At 40.1% G+C, this 15,203-nt stretch overlaps 1 protein-coding gene across 12 annotated transcripts in view; it reads left to right on the forward strand.

The window, feature by feature from the left end:
* myo3b (myosin IIIB) overlaps positions 1–15,203 on the forward strand; it is a 95,760-nt gene that overhangs the window by 13,715 nt on the left and 66,842 nt on the right. For all 12 annotated transcript variants that reach the window (XR_009791098.1, XR_009791097.1, XR_009791099.1 and 9 more), the window contains 2 exons: positions 8,565–8,630; positions 11,768–11,923. Coding sequence is in view for 9 of the 12 variants with exons in the window: in XM_061792212.1 (XP_061648196.1) it covers positions 8,565–8,630; positions 11,768–11,923 (222 nt within the window). In the remaining 3 variants the exon portion in view is untranslated. The remainder of the gene's footprint in view (positions 1–8,564; positions 8,631–11,767; positions 11,924–15,203) is intronic.

Consider the following 15,203-nt stretch of genomic DNA (forward strand, 5'->3'; position numbering starts at 1 on the left):
TTTTATTTCTCTCACCCTTTTCACATGCAGGACTCACAAAGTGCTTCATTATTAAAATACAGTCATACATATAGAATACATAAGCACAACATTTTACAGTTAAAACTAATGAGGACAAGTGCTACAGATAATGGTTGGATGAAAAATTCTGTTCGATTTAGCATGCAGAATGCAGTAACCCTTCCCCTCCGTTGAAGACAGTTTTATCTAAAGATATTCAAGAGCTTACTGTAGATGCTACACACAATTGACCTTTATTTTTATCTGCACAATCGTGCAATCATCCCCCGTTAGGTGGAGATGTGCCCGTCTGATTACAATTTGCATCGGTGATTAGCGCCATTCACACCGAGATGAGGCTGTCACCTCCTCCCCGCCGTCACAATGTTATCGTGCCGAGACGGAAGTGCATGAGATAGAATGCGGAATTTCTTCCACAATTGAACCAGAAAGTGACACGATGGCCTTCGACACCGTTAACATCGCACGCACCTCAAGTCTAATGGAATCTATTCAAAAGACATTTATATTGGATTATACACTAACCAGACACAACATTAGATATGCCTGCACAATTTATATCTAATACACAGGTTGCAAAAAAAATAAATATTGAAATCTGTGTTTACAAAGAAAACATGAGCACTCAATATAGCCTTCTGTAAGTCAGTTTTCACAATGACTATTTTGGATGAGAAAATAAATAATCTGCATGTGTTATGTGGGTCTGCACCAAAAAATGAGTGGAAATCTGTTGAAAAGTTTTTGAGGTGTACAACAGAGAACTACAGTAGCAAAGCATGGTCCTAGATGAGCACAATGTAGCACATTGGAATGTCTTTTTTAAAAACCTTTCAATTCATTGCCTATAGATACCACAAGAAGGCAACAAAGCACACCTTTTGTCAAAATGAAGTTCCTCAACTCACCTCAACAGTTCCTTGGCACCAAGATGCCGCAAAATGGCGACAAAGCACCACTTTTGTCTAAATGAAGCTCATCAACTCACTTCAACACAGTTCCTTGGCAGCACAATGCAATACTTTTATTGCTTTATTGCTTTGGCCTGAAAACAAAATCGGTGAGGTTTTTTTTTTTTGTGATTTACAGAGAATAGATTCCCCCCCCCAAAAAATCTGCAAATAGGCGAACCAGCGAATGTGTGAGGGAATATTATACATAAATGGATGAGAGCACTATTACAAAATTGTGTGCCAAAATTAAATAAATAAGTAGCGAAATCATTAAATATTGAAATAATAAAAAAAACATTGAAATAAATATATATTCATATAAATATTGAAATAATTAAATTCACCACGACACATTTATTTATTTAATGATATATTTATTCATTGAATTTTGACACTCTTTGTCCCCCATAATTATTAGACATTTAAATGGTGTTATGAATGCATGTGCCAGCAAATATGTAATGTATTTAATCTTTTTTAACGTGTAACTACTTTTACACAAGGGTGTTTGGTGTCCCACAGGTTAGAGACTGCCGCTATTTTTTTTTTTTTCTAAATAGGACAACTGAATTAATTACAAATTTTAAATTATCCTAATTGTGAAGCACATTAATGCATCAAGCATTCCAAAATGGTTTGACTTTGATATTGTTAAGACACACACTTACTTACAGTAGTACATGTACAGTATATAGCCATGGATTAGAGGTTACCATGTCTGCCTCCCAATTCTGAGGTCCTTGGTTTGAATCTTGGCTGTGACCTCCCCGTGCTTACGTGGTTTTTCTCCTACATTCCAAAACATGCATGTTAGGTCAATGTTGGCTAAATTGTCCACAAGTGTCAATGTGAGTGTGAATGACTGGCGACCAGTCCAGTGTTAACCCGCCTCCTGCTCAAAGTCAGCTGGGCTAGGCACCAGCTTACCCGCGACCCTAATGAGAAAAGAGAAAATAGATGGCTGGATGACATATATTTACTACCGAGTACCTGCTCGAATCAAAACGTATAGCTTGCCCTTTTGCAGGGAAACTGCGACCGTGCGGAGATGCTCGCCGTATAAATCACAGCCAACATGTTGAACCGTGAAATTATTCTGTTAACATGTCATTTATCTCAAATATATTTTGCCGCCACTGCGTCACGACAGACGAAATCGCCAAGAAATCTGGTGTAAATGAGGACTCCTGTATGAATGACTTTCTAAATAGGGAAATGTGTTCAACCTTTGAGTTTGAAATGGAGCTGCGGGTGATTCATGACCGGCTCAGATGAATTAATCTTTGCAGCTTTTAATGATTTTAAAAATCTTTTTCCCTATTCAATGCTTCACAAGGTATTAACAGAGGTGCCTTCTCTGAAGTAATGTCCTTGGCTAGTTCCGCCTTATAAACACTAAAATATGCCAGGATAATTCCTATCATTGTTGTATTTTACAGTTGCACGTGCTAATGTGTTTGCAGAAGACTTAACTGACATGTCCATCCTCTGTGACATTTTTCACGTCTGGAACATGCATCGTAAAGTAGTACTAGAAAAATACATGTGGTGCTATTTTTGTTTCTTTTACCAGCTTCAAATTCATTATAGTGGTACATTAGTGGAAAGCACAGTGGGGGATGTAGTTAGCATGTCTACACACAGCCACGTGGTTCAGGGTTCAAATGTCTGCTTGGACCTTTCCGTGTGAAGTTTGCGTGCATGTTCTCCTCATGTCCATGTGGGTTTTCTCCCACTAAAATGGACTCAATGCAGGTCTAAATTGTTTTAAAGTACAGTTCTGGCAGTCAATGGAGGTAGATGTTGTAAACATGGTGTCTAAAACCTGTTTACATTGTTTGACTTGTTTGGTGTCGATACTGTATGTCTGCTACTGTACACCGCTAAAATGAAGTTAAATGAACCGAGAGTGGACTAAATGGAACAGGAGAATTGTACTTCTCTATGTGTGTTACTCGCCAACGGATGCAGCTGTAAAAAACACTCACAAAAAAACTGCAGTTGTTTGTTTACATTCAAACTTAGCTTGAAGCAAATGTGAGTGCGGTCATGCAGGCTGTGTCCCGGTAGACATCTGTGATCCCGGCACCGACATACAGGTCATCTCGCTCCTCTCTCTCATCTACTAACAGCTTCACACGACATGTGCAAAAAGAGGGAATAAAGCTTTGCACTTCCTGTATTCTAAATGGCAATGTAAAGGGAGCGCTTGTATGTTTTAATTAGAACATATTTTATTTAATTATTGTCTTTTATGTTTTATGTACATAAAGTTGAGTGGCGTCTGTACTCATACCAGTACTCATAAAAATGTTGCGATACTACATCACTAACACTACTTCCCTAGCCTGACATATCTTCCGGATGGGATTACTGTGTGTCAATTCTCGAGCCAATACGAACACTCTTAATTAAAAAAAGAACCTTACTATCACTTTTTTTTTAAACAGAGTCCAAATGTTAGTAATAAAAAAGTTGTTACTCTCAAAACTATTATATTTGAGTGAAACTTATGATATGTTCAAACAAAGTTTGGGTTTCTGATATAAATGTGATTAAATAAAAGCATATTTCTATCACAATTGCAAGATGTAAGGGTTGCATTATCGATTAAATTATTTTAGTCCCCAGAATCCATCGGCATCAATCCAGTCACTCCTGCGCTAACCCATTGTTGTCACATGACACTGTGATTACAGTATCTAATAAAAGAGACATTTGGCTTGACATTGTTATGGTTTCACGATGGGAATTTGCGCCCAGATGGAAGTCACTTTAACCCCAGCAGGCTATAAACATCCTGTGAGCTCCATGAACTGGGGTCACCTTCGTGCGTGGTCTCTTTATGCTTCCGAAATATGAGCTGCTTGGAGAACATTCACATGTCTGTAAAACATGTTTTAATGACAGATAGCTCCGGCTGCTATATTAGCATGCTTGAGAAGACATCTTTCCCCTTATTTCCCCTCTTTCCACCGCTCTTTGATTAATTGAGTGTGCTGCAGTGTAATTGACAGATGTGAGCTGATAATATCCATGAGTGACTGTAATGGAGCATGTCAGAGGGTAAAGTTGTAAAATCATCAACTGAAAAATTAATTACAAATACAAATATGGCCTGTGATATTTAATATGCGCAAGGTTAATATCTCGAGTCAATTTTCTCTCCGGTGCGCCGCCTCGCATTGTCCATGCAACATCAAACCGCAGGGTGAGTGTGTATAACGCTGTGTAAAGGTTGGAGGCAAAGATGGCAAAGGTTATGTTTGTTGGGCCAGATCCTGGTGAAAATGAGTAACTAACATTCATCTATCTACGTGGATGTCACCGAGAGTGAGGTAGAAGACAAATTTGAATTATGGGATTGAGACAGAATAATAAGTGAAGTCGTGACAAGATAAAGGGGCACCAAGGAACTATTATTATTATTGTTATTATTATTATTATTATTTTATCCCCGCCTGTGTGGAGTTTGCATGTTCTCCCCGTGCCTGCGTGGGTTTTCTCCGGGCACTCCGGTTTCCTCCCACATCCCAAAAACATGCATTAATTGGAGACTCTAAATTGCCCGTAGGCATGACTGTGAGTGCGAATGGTTGTTTGTTTCGATGTGCCCTGCGATTGGCTGGCAACCAGTTCAGGGTGTACCCCGCCTCCTGCCCGATGACAGCTGGGATAGGCTCCAGCACGCCCGCGACCCTAGTGAGGAGAAGCGGCTCGGAAAATGGATGGATGGATCCTATGCTCTTATTACAATTTTCAAGTGTAGTGGTTTTTGTGCTGAATAGAACAGATCAAGTCAGTGAAGGTCCCGCTATATTATGAAAACACAAAACAGGCACGCAAATCTGCCAGAGGCTCTTGCAAGTTGCATTAGCACTGCTGTCAGGGTCAGCCGAGGAGGATGCAGTCGGGATAAAGTGCAGAGTGACAAGAGCGGCGCTTTTCATCACACACATGTGAGTAGTGAAGCGGTCAAAATGGTTAACTATCATAAATGTTGATTATCAATTACAATAAAAGCATTGAGAAGATTCTCTTGGTAGATAATAATCTTCAAGAAGGATTTCAAAGACTTTTATCTAACTCGGGAAAGGGGATGATTTTCTCTAATTCACACTTTTTAGTTTATGATTAACATTAATATTAAAAATCGTTGCAGTGGGGACCTGGAGGGGTCCAACCACCCTTCAGTCTATGATGGCTGCGGCCGCCCCTGGCCACCCCTTGGCTCCTCCCCTGCTTTCTATACTGAAGTAAACTCCATTCACTTTGAATGATTTGCACCACAAGATAGATAACAGAGGCACATGTTGACCATACCTAAAAACTAAAACAAAAACTAAATTGCACAATTAGAAAAATAGCCACCCTAATATAGCTTTAGCAAAACTGCTTTAAATTTGACACAGTGCAGTTACACCACTGCAAAGTACAACCACAATTATGAACATGTTAAATGAATACCTCTATGATAGTGTCCATTCAAAACTATTAAACACAAATTATTATCATCTCTCTGTCAAGGCAGAATTTCTCATCATTCAGGCCCCCACAATGTTTTGGGTAACCTGCATTTTTAAAAATGAAATACAACAGTTAAATAACAGCGCAAGAGATGAAACATTCTGTGGGATGTGGAGGATTATGAAAGCTGCATACTGAGTACCACACTAAAATATTTCTTTGGTCTCATTTCTGTCTTTTTTGCAAGGCTTAGCGCCAGCCGTCAAGTGTCGTTGACGCCGCTCTGATTTCGCCTCAATCCATACCGAGGAGAGACTTGACAGTGCGAGCGCTGCCCGGCCCGTGATTTGAATAAGCCATTTGTGTTTACAATAAGAGCTTCCACTCTCACCAATACTCAAAAGGGTACAAATAAAAAGTGCCTGAATTTTCCAAGCACAATAAGAACACTTGAGAGTGTTATCGGCACCGTGTGTGTTTCTATATCGACGTTGTGTAGTAACGTATAAGCAAGTGTGGTACGACATCAAGGCGAGAACATGTCTGCAGGCTCACATTAGAGGTTCCATTGAAGCAGTCACTTTGCCGGCTTTGATCTGCACTTTGCAAAGGATTGGCTGTCTGAATTCTTTATCGTGCCGAGCTGTTTAAAATGACAAATGTTGCTTAACATCCCTTGCTTCCTCCCAAAAATGAGTCACTGTAAATGAGGAATATGTATGGCTTCCTGTGGTTTGTTTAGGACCACTTGTCTTTGACAGCTTTCTTAAAAATCACACACACAGTAGGTGATGACTACAATAAAATTGTGTGTAATACATGTTATATAATTAAATGTAATATCTATCCATTTTGTATAGCGCATGTCGTCATTAGGGTCGCAAGTGAGCTGGAGTCTATCACAGATGATTTTGAGAAGAACAATTGCACAAACGCGCTTCCAGTTGGTGGCAGAAGGTACAATAATAGGACATTCATGTCCGTCATGGCTTCCTGTGAGTATATCCGCTTTGTGTTGAATTAAAAGGGTCCAGATTTCAAACTAAGTTAATTTGTGACTAAACTGAGACGACATCGTCCTTATTTCAATATTGATGTTTTTTGTTTGGTGGTGTGCCTTGATCTGTTTGTGTGCTTTAGTACAGCTTTCCCCAACGTTTATTGCACCAAGCAGTATTTTGACAGACTGGCATAGAAACAAATTATGAACGGTACAGCTCACTATTACTCTAAATGTACAGTAGTACACCTATGGTCACGACCCACAGCTCGTGACCATAGGTGAGGGTAGGAACGTAGATCGACCGGTAAATCGAGAGCTTCGCCTTTCGGCTTAGCTCCTTCTTTACCACAACGGATAGATACAAAGTCCGCATCACTGCAGACGCTGCACCGAACCGCCTGTCGATCTCCCGTTCCATTCTTCCCTCACTCGTGAACAAGACCCCAGGATACTTGAACTCCTCCACTTGGCCCGTTCCTCCCAATCACGTCCTTCCAGGTCTCACTGTCATTGCCCACGTGAGCACCCCCTCCGAGGACTCCAAAAAGGATGGGCACTCTGAACTGCTGTTTGGTGCATAGGCACAAACAACAGTCAGGACCCGTCCCCCCACCCGAAGGCGGAGGGAGGCTATCCTCTCGTCCACCGGGGTGAACCCCAACGTACAGGCGCCGAGCCGGGGGGCAATAAGTATACCCACACCTACTCGCCGCCTCTCACCGTGGGCAACTCCAGAGTGGAAGAGACTCCAACCCCTCTCGAGAGGACTGGTACCGGAGCCCAAGCTGTGTGTGGAGGCTAGTCCGACTATATCTAATTGGAACTTCTCGACCTCACACACCAGCTCGGGCTCCTTCCCTGCCAGAGAGGTGACATTCCACGTCCCTAGAGCCAGTTTCTGTAGTCGGGGATCGGATCGCCAAGGTCCCTGCCTTCGGCCACCGCCCAGCTCGCAGTGCACCCGACCCCTGTGGCCCCTCCCTCAGGTGGTGAGCCCATGGGAAGGGGGACCCACGTTACCCTTTCGGGCTGTGCCCAGCCACCAGGCGCTCGCCTTCGAGCCCCACCTCCAGGCCTGGCTCCAGAGCGGGGGCCCGGTGACCCACATCCGGGCAAGGGAAACCTAGATCCATTAATAGTTTTCATCATAGGGGTCTTTTAGCTGTCCTTTGTCTGGTCCCTCACCTCGGACCGGTTTGCATGGGTGACCCTACCAGGGGCACCTCATAAAGATAGGATGTTGAAAAGAGAAGCAAGGAATAGTTTAGAAAGCTTCATTGCCTTATTTGTGGGCCTGTCGCAGTACAGGTTTGGGGTGCGAGAATAACCTGTAGCGATAAAACCAAATTTTAAGTAGAACTGCTGATATTGTCTCTTAAATGCATCTTTCATTTTCTTCTTCTGTCTCATTTGACCTTGTCCTCTTTCCGGATAGGTTCTCCAAAGACGTTTGTCTTTTACTACCGTACTTTTACTTTTTTTACTACCGTATTACGTGATGAGATGAGCGGTTTGACATGTGAACAGAGGCACAGGTGGATGCACCCAGATTTTCAAAATAAAACTTCTTTGAGACTCTGATGATCAATAAAACATTTAATTTTCAGTCTCTCTGTACCAAATTCCCCAGCTGTTGGTGGGGACCACTGGTTTACATAGGACATCGCCATTGGAAAAGAAACGGCAATTTAAAAAACAACAACACATCAGCGGTTAAATGGGAGCACTGTATGTATGTAGCCTATCTAAATGATAGGTGGCTCACCGTTATTCATCTTCTAAATTCACTACTGTTTCTGTCATGGAGACCGTGCGAAGAGTGCTGGGCTCAATATAGATGGCCTCCGTGAATGCTGCTGACAGAGGCGAGACTCGCTCCCATAACTTAGAACTCCCAGTCACAGATGCCGCCTGCCAAGTACACACCGAGTCACTTACAAAGCTGGACAGCAACCAACTCTTTCCCAAAAAGTCCCTCTGAGCTTGTGCCAGCCATCATTTGTCAACTGACTGAAGATACTCTGCTTCTGTCATGTCATTGGAAGGCAGTTAGTCCAGTCTGACTGACCAAGAAGATGCTGATAGCTTTTAATTTTAATTCTTTTCTCATTTTATTTCAGAAATCCCTCCCCTACGTTGCAAAATCCGGACCAGTGGTGCAGAAGTTTCAGCCATTTCATCGGCCAGTAAGTGTCATCAAGACTTGCCATTACAGGAACAATAAAAATTTGTACGACATCTTACAATCAGCAGCGCTGAAGGTAAAACAGAAGTAAAAGATAAAAAAAAAACAACACAATTATTCATAGGGCACACAAGTATTCCCAAGTTTGGAAGTATGTCCATGTCATAATATAAGTAGTAGTCTACAGTGTTGTTATTGATTTACATTTGAGTAGTGCACTTGTTGATAATATTGCACTTGTGTTAAAAAACATGATGTGAGCTATGGGTAGCTGCAGCTACACTGTCACAACCTCTCTAGGCACAATAGGCAGCATTATTCTGCTCACTATTCAGTATAAAATGTCCAGGCTTGTGTGTTTATGCAGAAAACCCCCACTTTTTTTTCTCTCTTTTTTATTTTTAGTTTTTATTAATCCCCCTAGATTAAACTACAATATGTGTTTAACACGGAGGGATCATAAATAGATATTTTCCAGGCAGATTCTGTCAACCCTCGTGGCTTTGTGTTCACTGACTTTTCATTTGTGTAAATCTGGCACGTGGGAACAAAGTCATTCACGTGAGTTATCAGCTCCATCAGGAGCCAATAAATAACTTTTCATTTCCTCTTTAACGCCACGTTAAACCTTATAACATACAGTAAGTGCTGCCTTGCACAGGCTCCTCCAAAACTGAACTTAATGTCTACTAAAACACGTGTGCAGGTCAGAAACATTATGAGGTAATAAGATTCCATCTGAGTGGAGAATTATTTGATGATTTTCAAGGGAGTAAATAACTAATAAATAGGCCGTCTGCCTTTAGAGGCTGTTGGCTTTGTATGATGTTGATTAGTCAGGACACAGTCAAGGAGTGTTACCCTTTTTGCCCAATTGAGGGGTTTTAATACGTTCCACACTTTGCTGTGTCATTGCAACTATTTCTAAAAGATCAAAGTTAATAGATTGTGTGATGTCACCTCAGCATTCATCTCATCAAACAAACAAGCCCAACAGAGTTCAATGTGGGCAGTGTGGACAATGTTATCAGGCTCTGCAGACCATTTGTGTAACCTATCTTGTACGTGTGTGTGTGTTTGCAAGATGTGTGTACATAAACGTGTGTAGGCTGTTTTTCCCAGAATAATAAATCCATCACCCGCGTCTGCACTTGTGCAGCCAGAGAGCTGACTCGTGTGACTAAGTGGCTCGCCGTTCACCATCCCACCAGCGCTGCTCCACTAATAGCGGCAAACCTCCGCTGCTTAATGTCCTGACACTAATGAATTCATGGAATTAACTTTGAGAGCACAAATAAGAGGAGAAAACAAAGATGAGGTGTTTTGAATTAGATTGTTGTTTTCCTGCTATCTTGTGACTGTTTGGTGTCGTTCCAGTCTTTAGCCACATAGGTAAATGATCAACACAAAGTTGGATGGATTGTCCATCCATCCATCCATTTTCTGAGCCGCTTCTCCTCACTAGGGTCACGGGCATGCTGGAGCCTATCCCAGCTGTCATCGGGCAGGAGGCGGGGTACACCCTGAACTGGTTGCCAGCCAATCGCAGGGCACATACAAACAAAGAACCATTCACACTTACATTCACACCTACGGGCAATTTAGAGTCTCCAATTCATGCATGTTTTTGGGATGTGGGGGAAAACCCACGCAGGCATGGGGAGAACATGCACACTCCACACAGAGGGGTCCTCAGAACTGTGAGGCTGCCGCTCTAACCAGTCGGCCACCGTGCCGCTGGATGGATTGTCTCTCTGAAAATTATTACCAGTAAATAACTACTCATTTAAAAGGAAGTAAAATTTTACTTTAAAATAACAGTTTTAATATAATGTGTTTGAGATGTGTTATATTAATGACATTTGGTGGTCTATGATGTTGATGATGTTGGTGGACCAGCCATGACACCTCCCATGTTTTGTTACTCAACTCGCACTAGCAACAGTGCTGTTACTGTTTTGTTATTGTTTAGCATAGTGTTTCCCAACTTTTTTTTTTTTTAACCAAGGCACATATTTTACATTACAGAAATCTCACAGCACCGCTAAACAAAAATATCGCAAAAAGTATATAAAGTGTTCCCCCACATATTTGTGTTTCGTTATACGCGAATTCACCGATTCACACTTTTTTTCTTTGTCTAATATAAACCTATTAATTTGGCACCATCTTGTGGGCTCTTTGGGCCATGCGACTTTGTTGAAGCGAGGGGAGGAGCTTCATTTTGTCAGTCGATAGCCTTGTCTAATTATAAAAAGTGCTTTGCTGCCATCTTGTGGCACCTGTAGACAATTACAACCCTTCAATTACTTGCAGATATTCGCGATTCACGGCAGGGCTCAATCCCTGTCCCACTTTATCTTTGTTCATCTATCTATTCCAGAGCTGTCTTGTGACAGGCAGAACAATTAAATGTTCTTTCTCTGTATTCACCTGTTGCCATTCATACAACAGAATAAGTCATAGCTTCCTGCGAGTATATCAGCTTTGTGTTCAACAAAACAGGCCCAGATTTCACACACAGGGAGTACATTTGTGAGTAAATTGAGACAAGATCATCATTTTCATCTACATTTTCGGCTTAATACAGATAGGTATTCACTGGTTGATCATGTAGGAAATTGATTTCATAAGCTTTGGGCCATGCTGTTGTTTGTTGCTGTCCATTTGTATTTATCACAGTAGCCTAATAAAGCACCTTGGATCAAAACATTTCTTCTGTTTCTTTACTTTGCATAATCCCATAATCATAATACTTGTCTGTTATATCAAAATGTAATATGAATGAGGGAGTTAAGCCAGAATGTGTCCTGCTAGGTAACAGTTTTACATGAGCGCATGTATCAGCTGTAACACGATACTCAGGCAAATACTGCACATCACAGATAGGAAGTCATGCTGGGCCATGGCAGGGCTTGTTTGGACTCCGGGGCCATGGTGACAGCGACCATGTGGCGCTCTCTGACCAGATTAGCCACTCACACTTTTAAGGAGCTCACCCTCTGCTGTTAAAGTCTCTCGGAGCGACAGCAAATCTGTTAGTTTGCTGCAATGCTCAGGTGATTGCTCATCACCGCTGATCTTATTTTGCACTGGGAATATAGTGAGCTTACAATGTGATGTTTTCCTGCTCTTGAGGTGTCTGATAAAGGATTTTGAGGCACGTCCATCAGTGACTCACCTCCTGGAGCATCCTTTCATCAAGCAGGCCCACGGGAAAGATGTGGCCCTTCGACAGCAGTTGGCGGCTCTAATCAAAGAGCAGCAAGAACTGGGATGTGCAGCCAAAACCAAGTAAGTCTATTTTACTCTTGCTCTCATAGAAGAGAACAGGGCAAAGCTGCCGCTACACAAAACTCACTGGTGATCATGTTTTTGCTCCAGTAGGGGGCAGGCGCTCATCTATATTTTTCTTTTTTTTTTTTTTTTTTTTTTTTTTTGCAATGAGATGATAAGAAGCAGCTGTCTGTAATGGACATCATCACAATGTCTGTGATTAAAGAGAAGTAAGGGGAGTGTGACTAATTCAGTAAAACCGTTTGTTGCTGACTAACCACACTTTAATAAATACACTGAACCAAGTGGACTTGGCAGTCATTAGTACAAAGAATGAATCTACCTGATTGTGTTATGTCATTTATATCATCTTTGTTAAATATAGACACTTATTTAGTAACTAGGTTTTGGCGTGTATAGATTGAACAGACTTGATGGCATCGTATAACTGACATCATAGCCAAATACCTTTTGGCACACTTGCCTACTTAATGAGATGCAAAATGTAAATTAAAATAAATTGACTTTATGAACATAATTATCACTTCTTCCTTGCTTTATTATTGTTGTTAATTACACTAAGAGTTTATTATATGAGGACCTGCCCAAAATGAAAGCAGATGTTCGTGTAACACCTCATAGTTCATTATAATGCTTTAAAATTATTATTTTTTTAATCAAATATAAAACATAATTTGAAAACATAGATTTTATTTACTTCAGTGTAAATTGCTTATTGTTTATTTTATTTAGTTTAAATTATTTTCTTTTATGTAGTGGCACATAATCACAGCTTGCTTGTCACAAAAAGTCCACATCATTAGGGATCGCATCACATTGTGAAGGGGCAAACATAATGCAATCTAATTCAACTCTTTACAACCTTTTAAAGCACTAATGTTCACTTTAAGTCTGATTACTTGACGACCAATGCAAATTACAGCCACAGTAATAATACAAATAGTGATAAATCACTTCCTCTTAGACTGTGTTAATCAAAACTAAGCATGTGTAAGGCAAACCTTTTGATACATCCTATGCATTTCATGTCATTGAATTGTGCATGTGGTGAATGTACGCGACAGCGCAAAAACACTCAAGACAACCATCTGTCTTTCACTTAAGAAATCCTGATATTTGCACTTCTTCCCGCTCATAAAGAAGTTCATTGAGCCTGCCCTTGACAGAGTGTTTTGAAGTCATGCCAGCTCTGTTTACTCCGGAGAGCATTGCAGCCCCTGCCTGAGTCTGAATTCCTGTCCTCAGTGAAAGTGGATAATAGGATTAGCATCTTGTAGGGCGAGAACTGGCCTCGCCCGGTTTAGTCTCTCGTGTCACAGATCGGGTGCACAATGAGTCCAGATAAGAACAATAAAGACATAGAGAAGTTAAAAGTAGCTGCTGAAGGTGGAAAATTGGGATCTACTACAAAGCGATGGAACAGCACAAGTCTCACGGCCCATTCTGAAGGACTGGATGATCACGATTCACTTGATCCACCACTTTATAGCTACACGGCTACATTTGCACTCCATTCAGAATATGAAATAAATGCACAGGCAATGGAGGAAGCGAGTCATAACCTCAAGCTTGAATTTTACTTGCGAAAATAATAAAATCTATAATTTATCCCTACAGAACATATCTATATGCTTTGTGAAGATTTTTTTTAACTTGTCACCTGAATATTGAAAAGTAACCAGGAAACACTCAAGGCCTACATCATTAGGGAGAGTCACACAATATAATGAGATAAATTTAAGAGTGTGATGATCTATTTAACAATATGGTTGTTATTATAATTCTGTACAGCACAGATTGCTGTTAAAGCCGAATTTGGATCAGAACCGTAATTTAAATACCGTAATTTCTCATGTATAATGTGCATTTCTTCCCCCCCTCCAAATGTTCAAAAGGCAATAGTGCGCTTTATACATACAGAAGGTATTGGGGGAAATGAAAAAAACCTTCACATTTTATAACTGTATGCCACCATCTAGAGGTTATGAAAAAGGTATACACCTTTATTCTAGTATGCCACCGCCACCTAGAGGTTATGAAAAAGGTGTAGCCTACACTTTCATTTCAATATGACAGGGATACATATGCCTGCGTATTTGTACAGTTGTGCTCATAAGTTGACATACCCAGGCAGTATTTGTGGAAAAAAATAATAATTAAAAAAAAAAATATATATATATATATATGTTTTTGTTGTTGTTGTTTTTTTTAAATACGACTGAAGACTGAACAACAACCATTAATTTCTTGATGGTTATATTTTGTTTAATGATAATGCTTATCTGAAATGCTTGACAGTTTAATTTGAATCCCATTAAAATAACATTAAATGTGTTTCGCCTGGTCCTTCATCTTTTCTTTAAAGAATTGTACCCATCTTACCAATTCTGGCTGGGTAATCAAACATATGAGCACAACTGTGTGTTTTCCCATTTACGAAATAAAAGTAGGGCTGTGACTTTAAAAATTAGAACAAGTAAACAAAAATGATTACGTGTTCAAATAAAGTGCTTAATTTCAAAATAATTCTTTTAAAAAACGAACAAAATACAGATAATATTTAATGTTTTGATCATATGGGTAGAAGCAAAATCATGCATTATAAAAATGCATTATACATAGATACAAGGGTTTTCCAGAATTTTGAGGTCAACTTTGGGGTTGACTGATTATTATGACTTGATTATACATGGGCGCGCATTATACACATGAAATTACGGTACCTACCTCTTGCATATGCAATGCTGTGAATATTCTTGCATTATTCACTAAGAAAGTAATGAAAAGTTACTTGAACCCACACTAAAATGTACTCTGCTCCTCCTTGGCCCAATGAATTTGTAGTTTTAGCATATTATTATTTTTAATGTAACCTTTTAAAACAAAGCAAAATACAAACAAATACATACTACAACATACAAATGCATACTACAGACAACAGTGTGGTATAGTTACATAACAATACATCATTATGACATGGTGAGTAAGGGTAGAAACAGGTGCATTACAAAATCCCTACATTTTAAAATATGATCCTCTACAATATGGTTGAGATGTGGCTTAACAGCAAAAAAAAAAAAAATGTTTCAAGTATTTTTAGTTGTTTTTATAGAAATACCCAGTTAAAGTTCATGAGGACATTAGGGTCACTGTCTTTTTGGATTCTTTTGTTTATTTTATCGCTGTTTATTTTTTTGTTCAATACATGTAAATGTTGCAAAATATCTGCAATATTACATTAGTGAATATTTCTACCTTCATCTCATCTGATTATTTG

Source organism: Phyllopteryx taeniolatus, chromosome 12 (assembly GCF_024500385.1).
Source record: "Phyllopteryx taeniolatus isolate TA_2022b chromosome 12, UOR_Ptae_1.2, whole genome shotgun sequence".
Taxonomy (NCBI): Eukaryota; Metazoa; Chordata; class Actinopteri; order Syngnathiformes; family Syngnathidae; genus Phyllopteryx; species Phyllopteryx taeniolatus.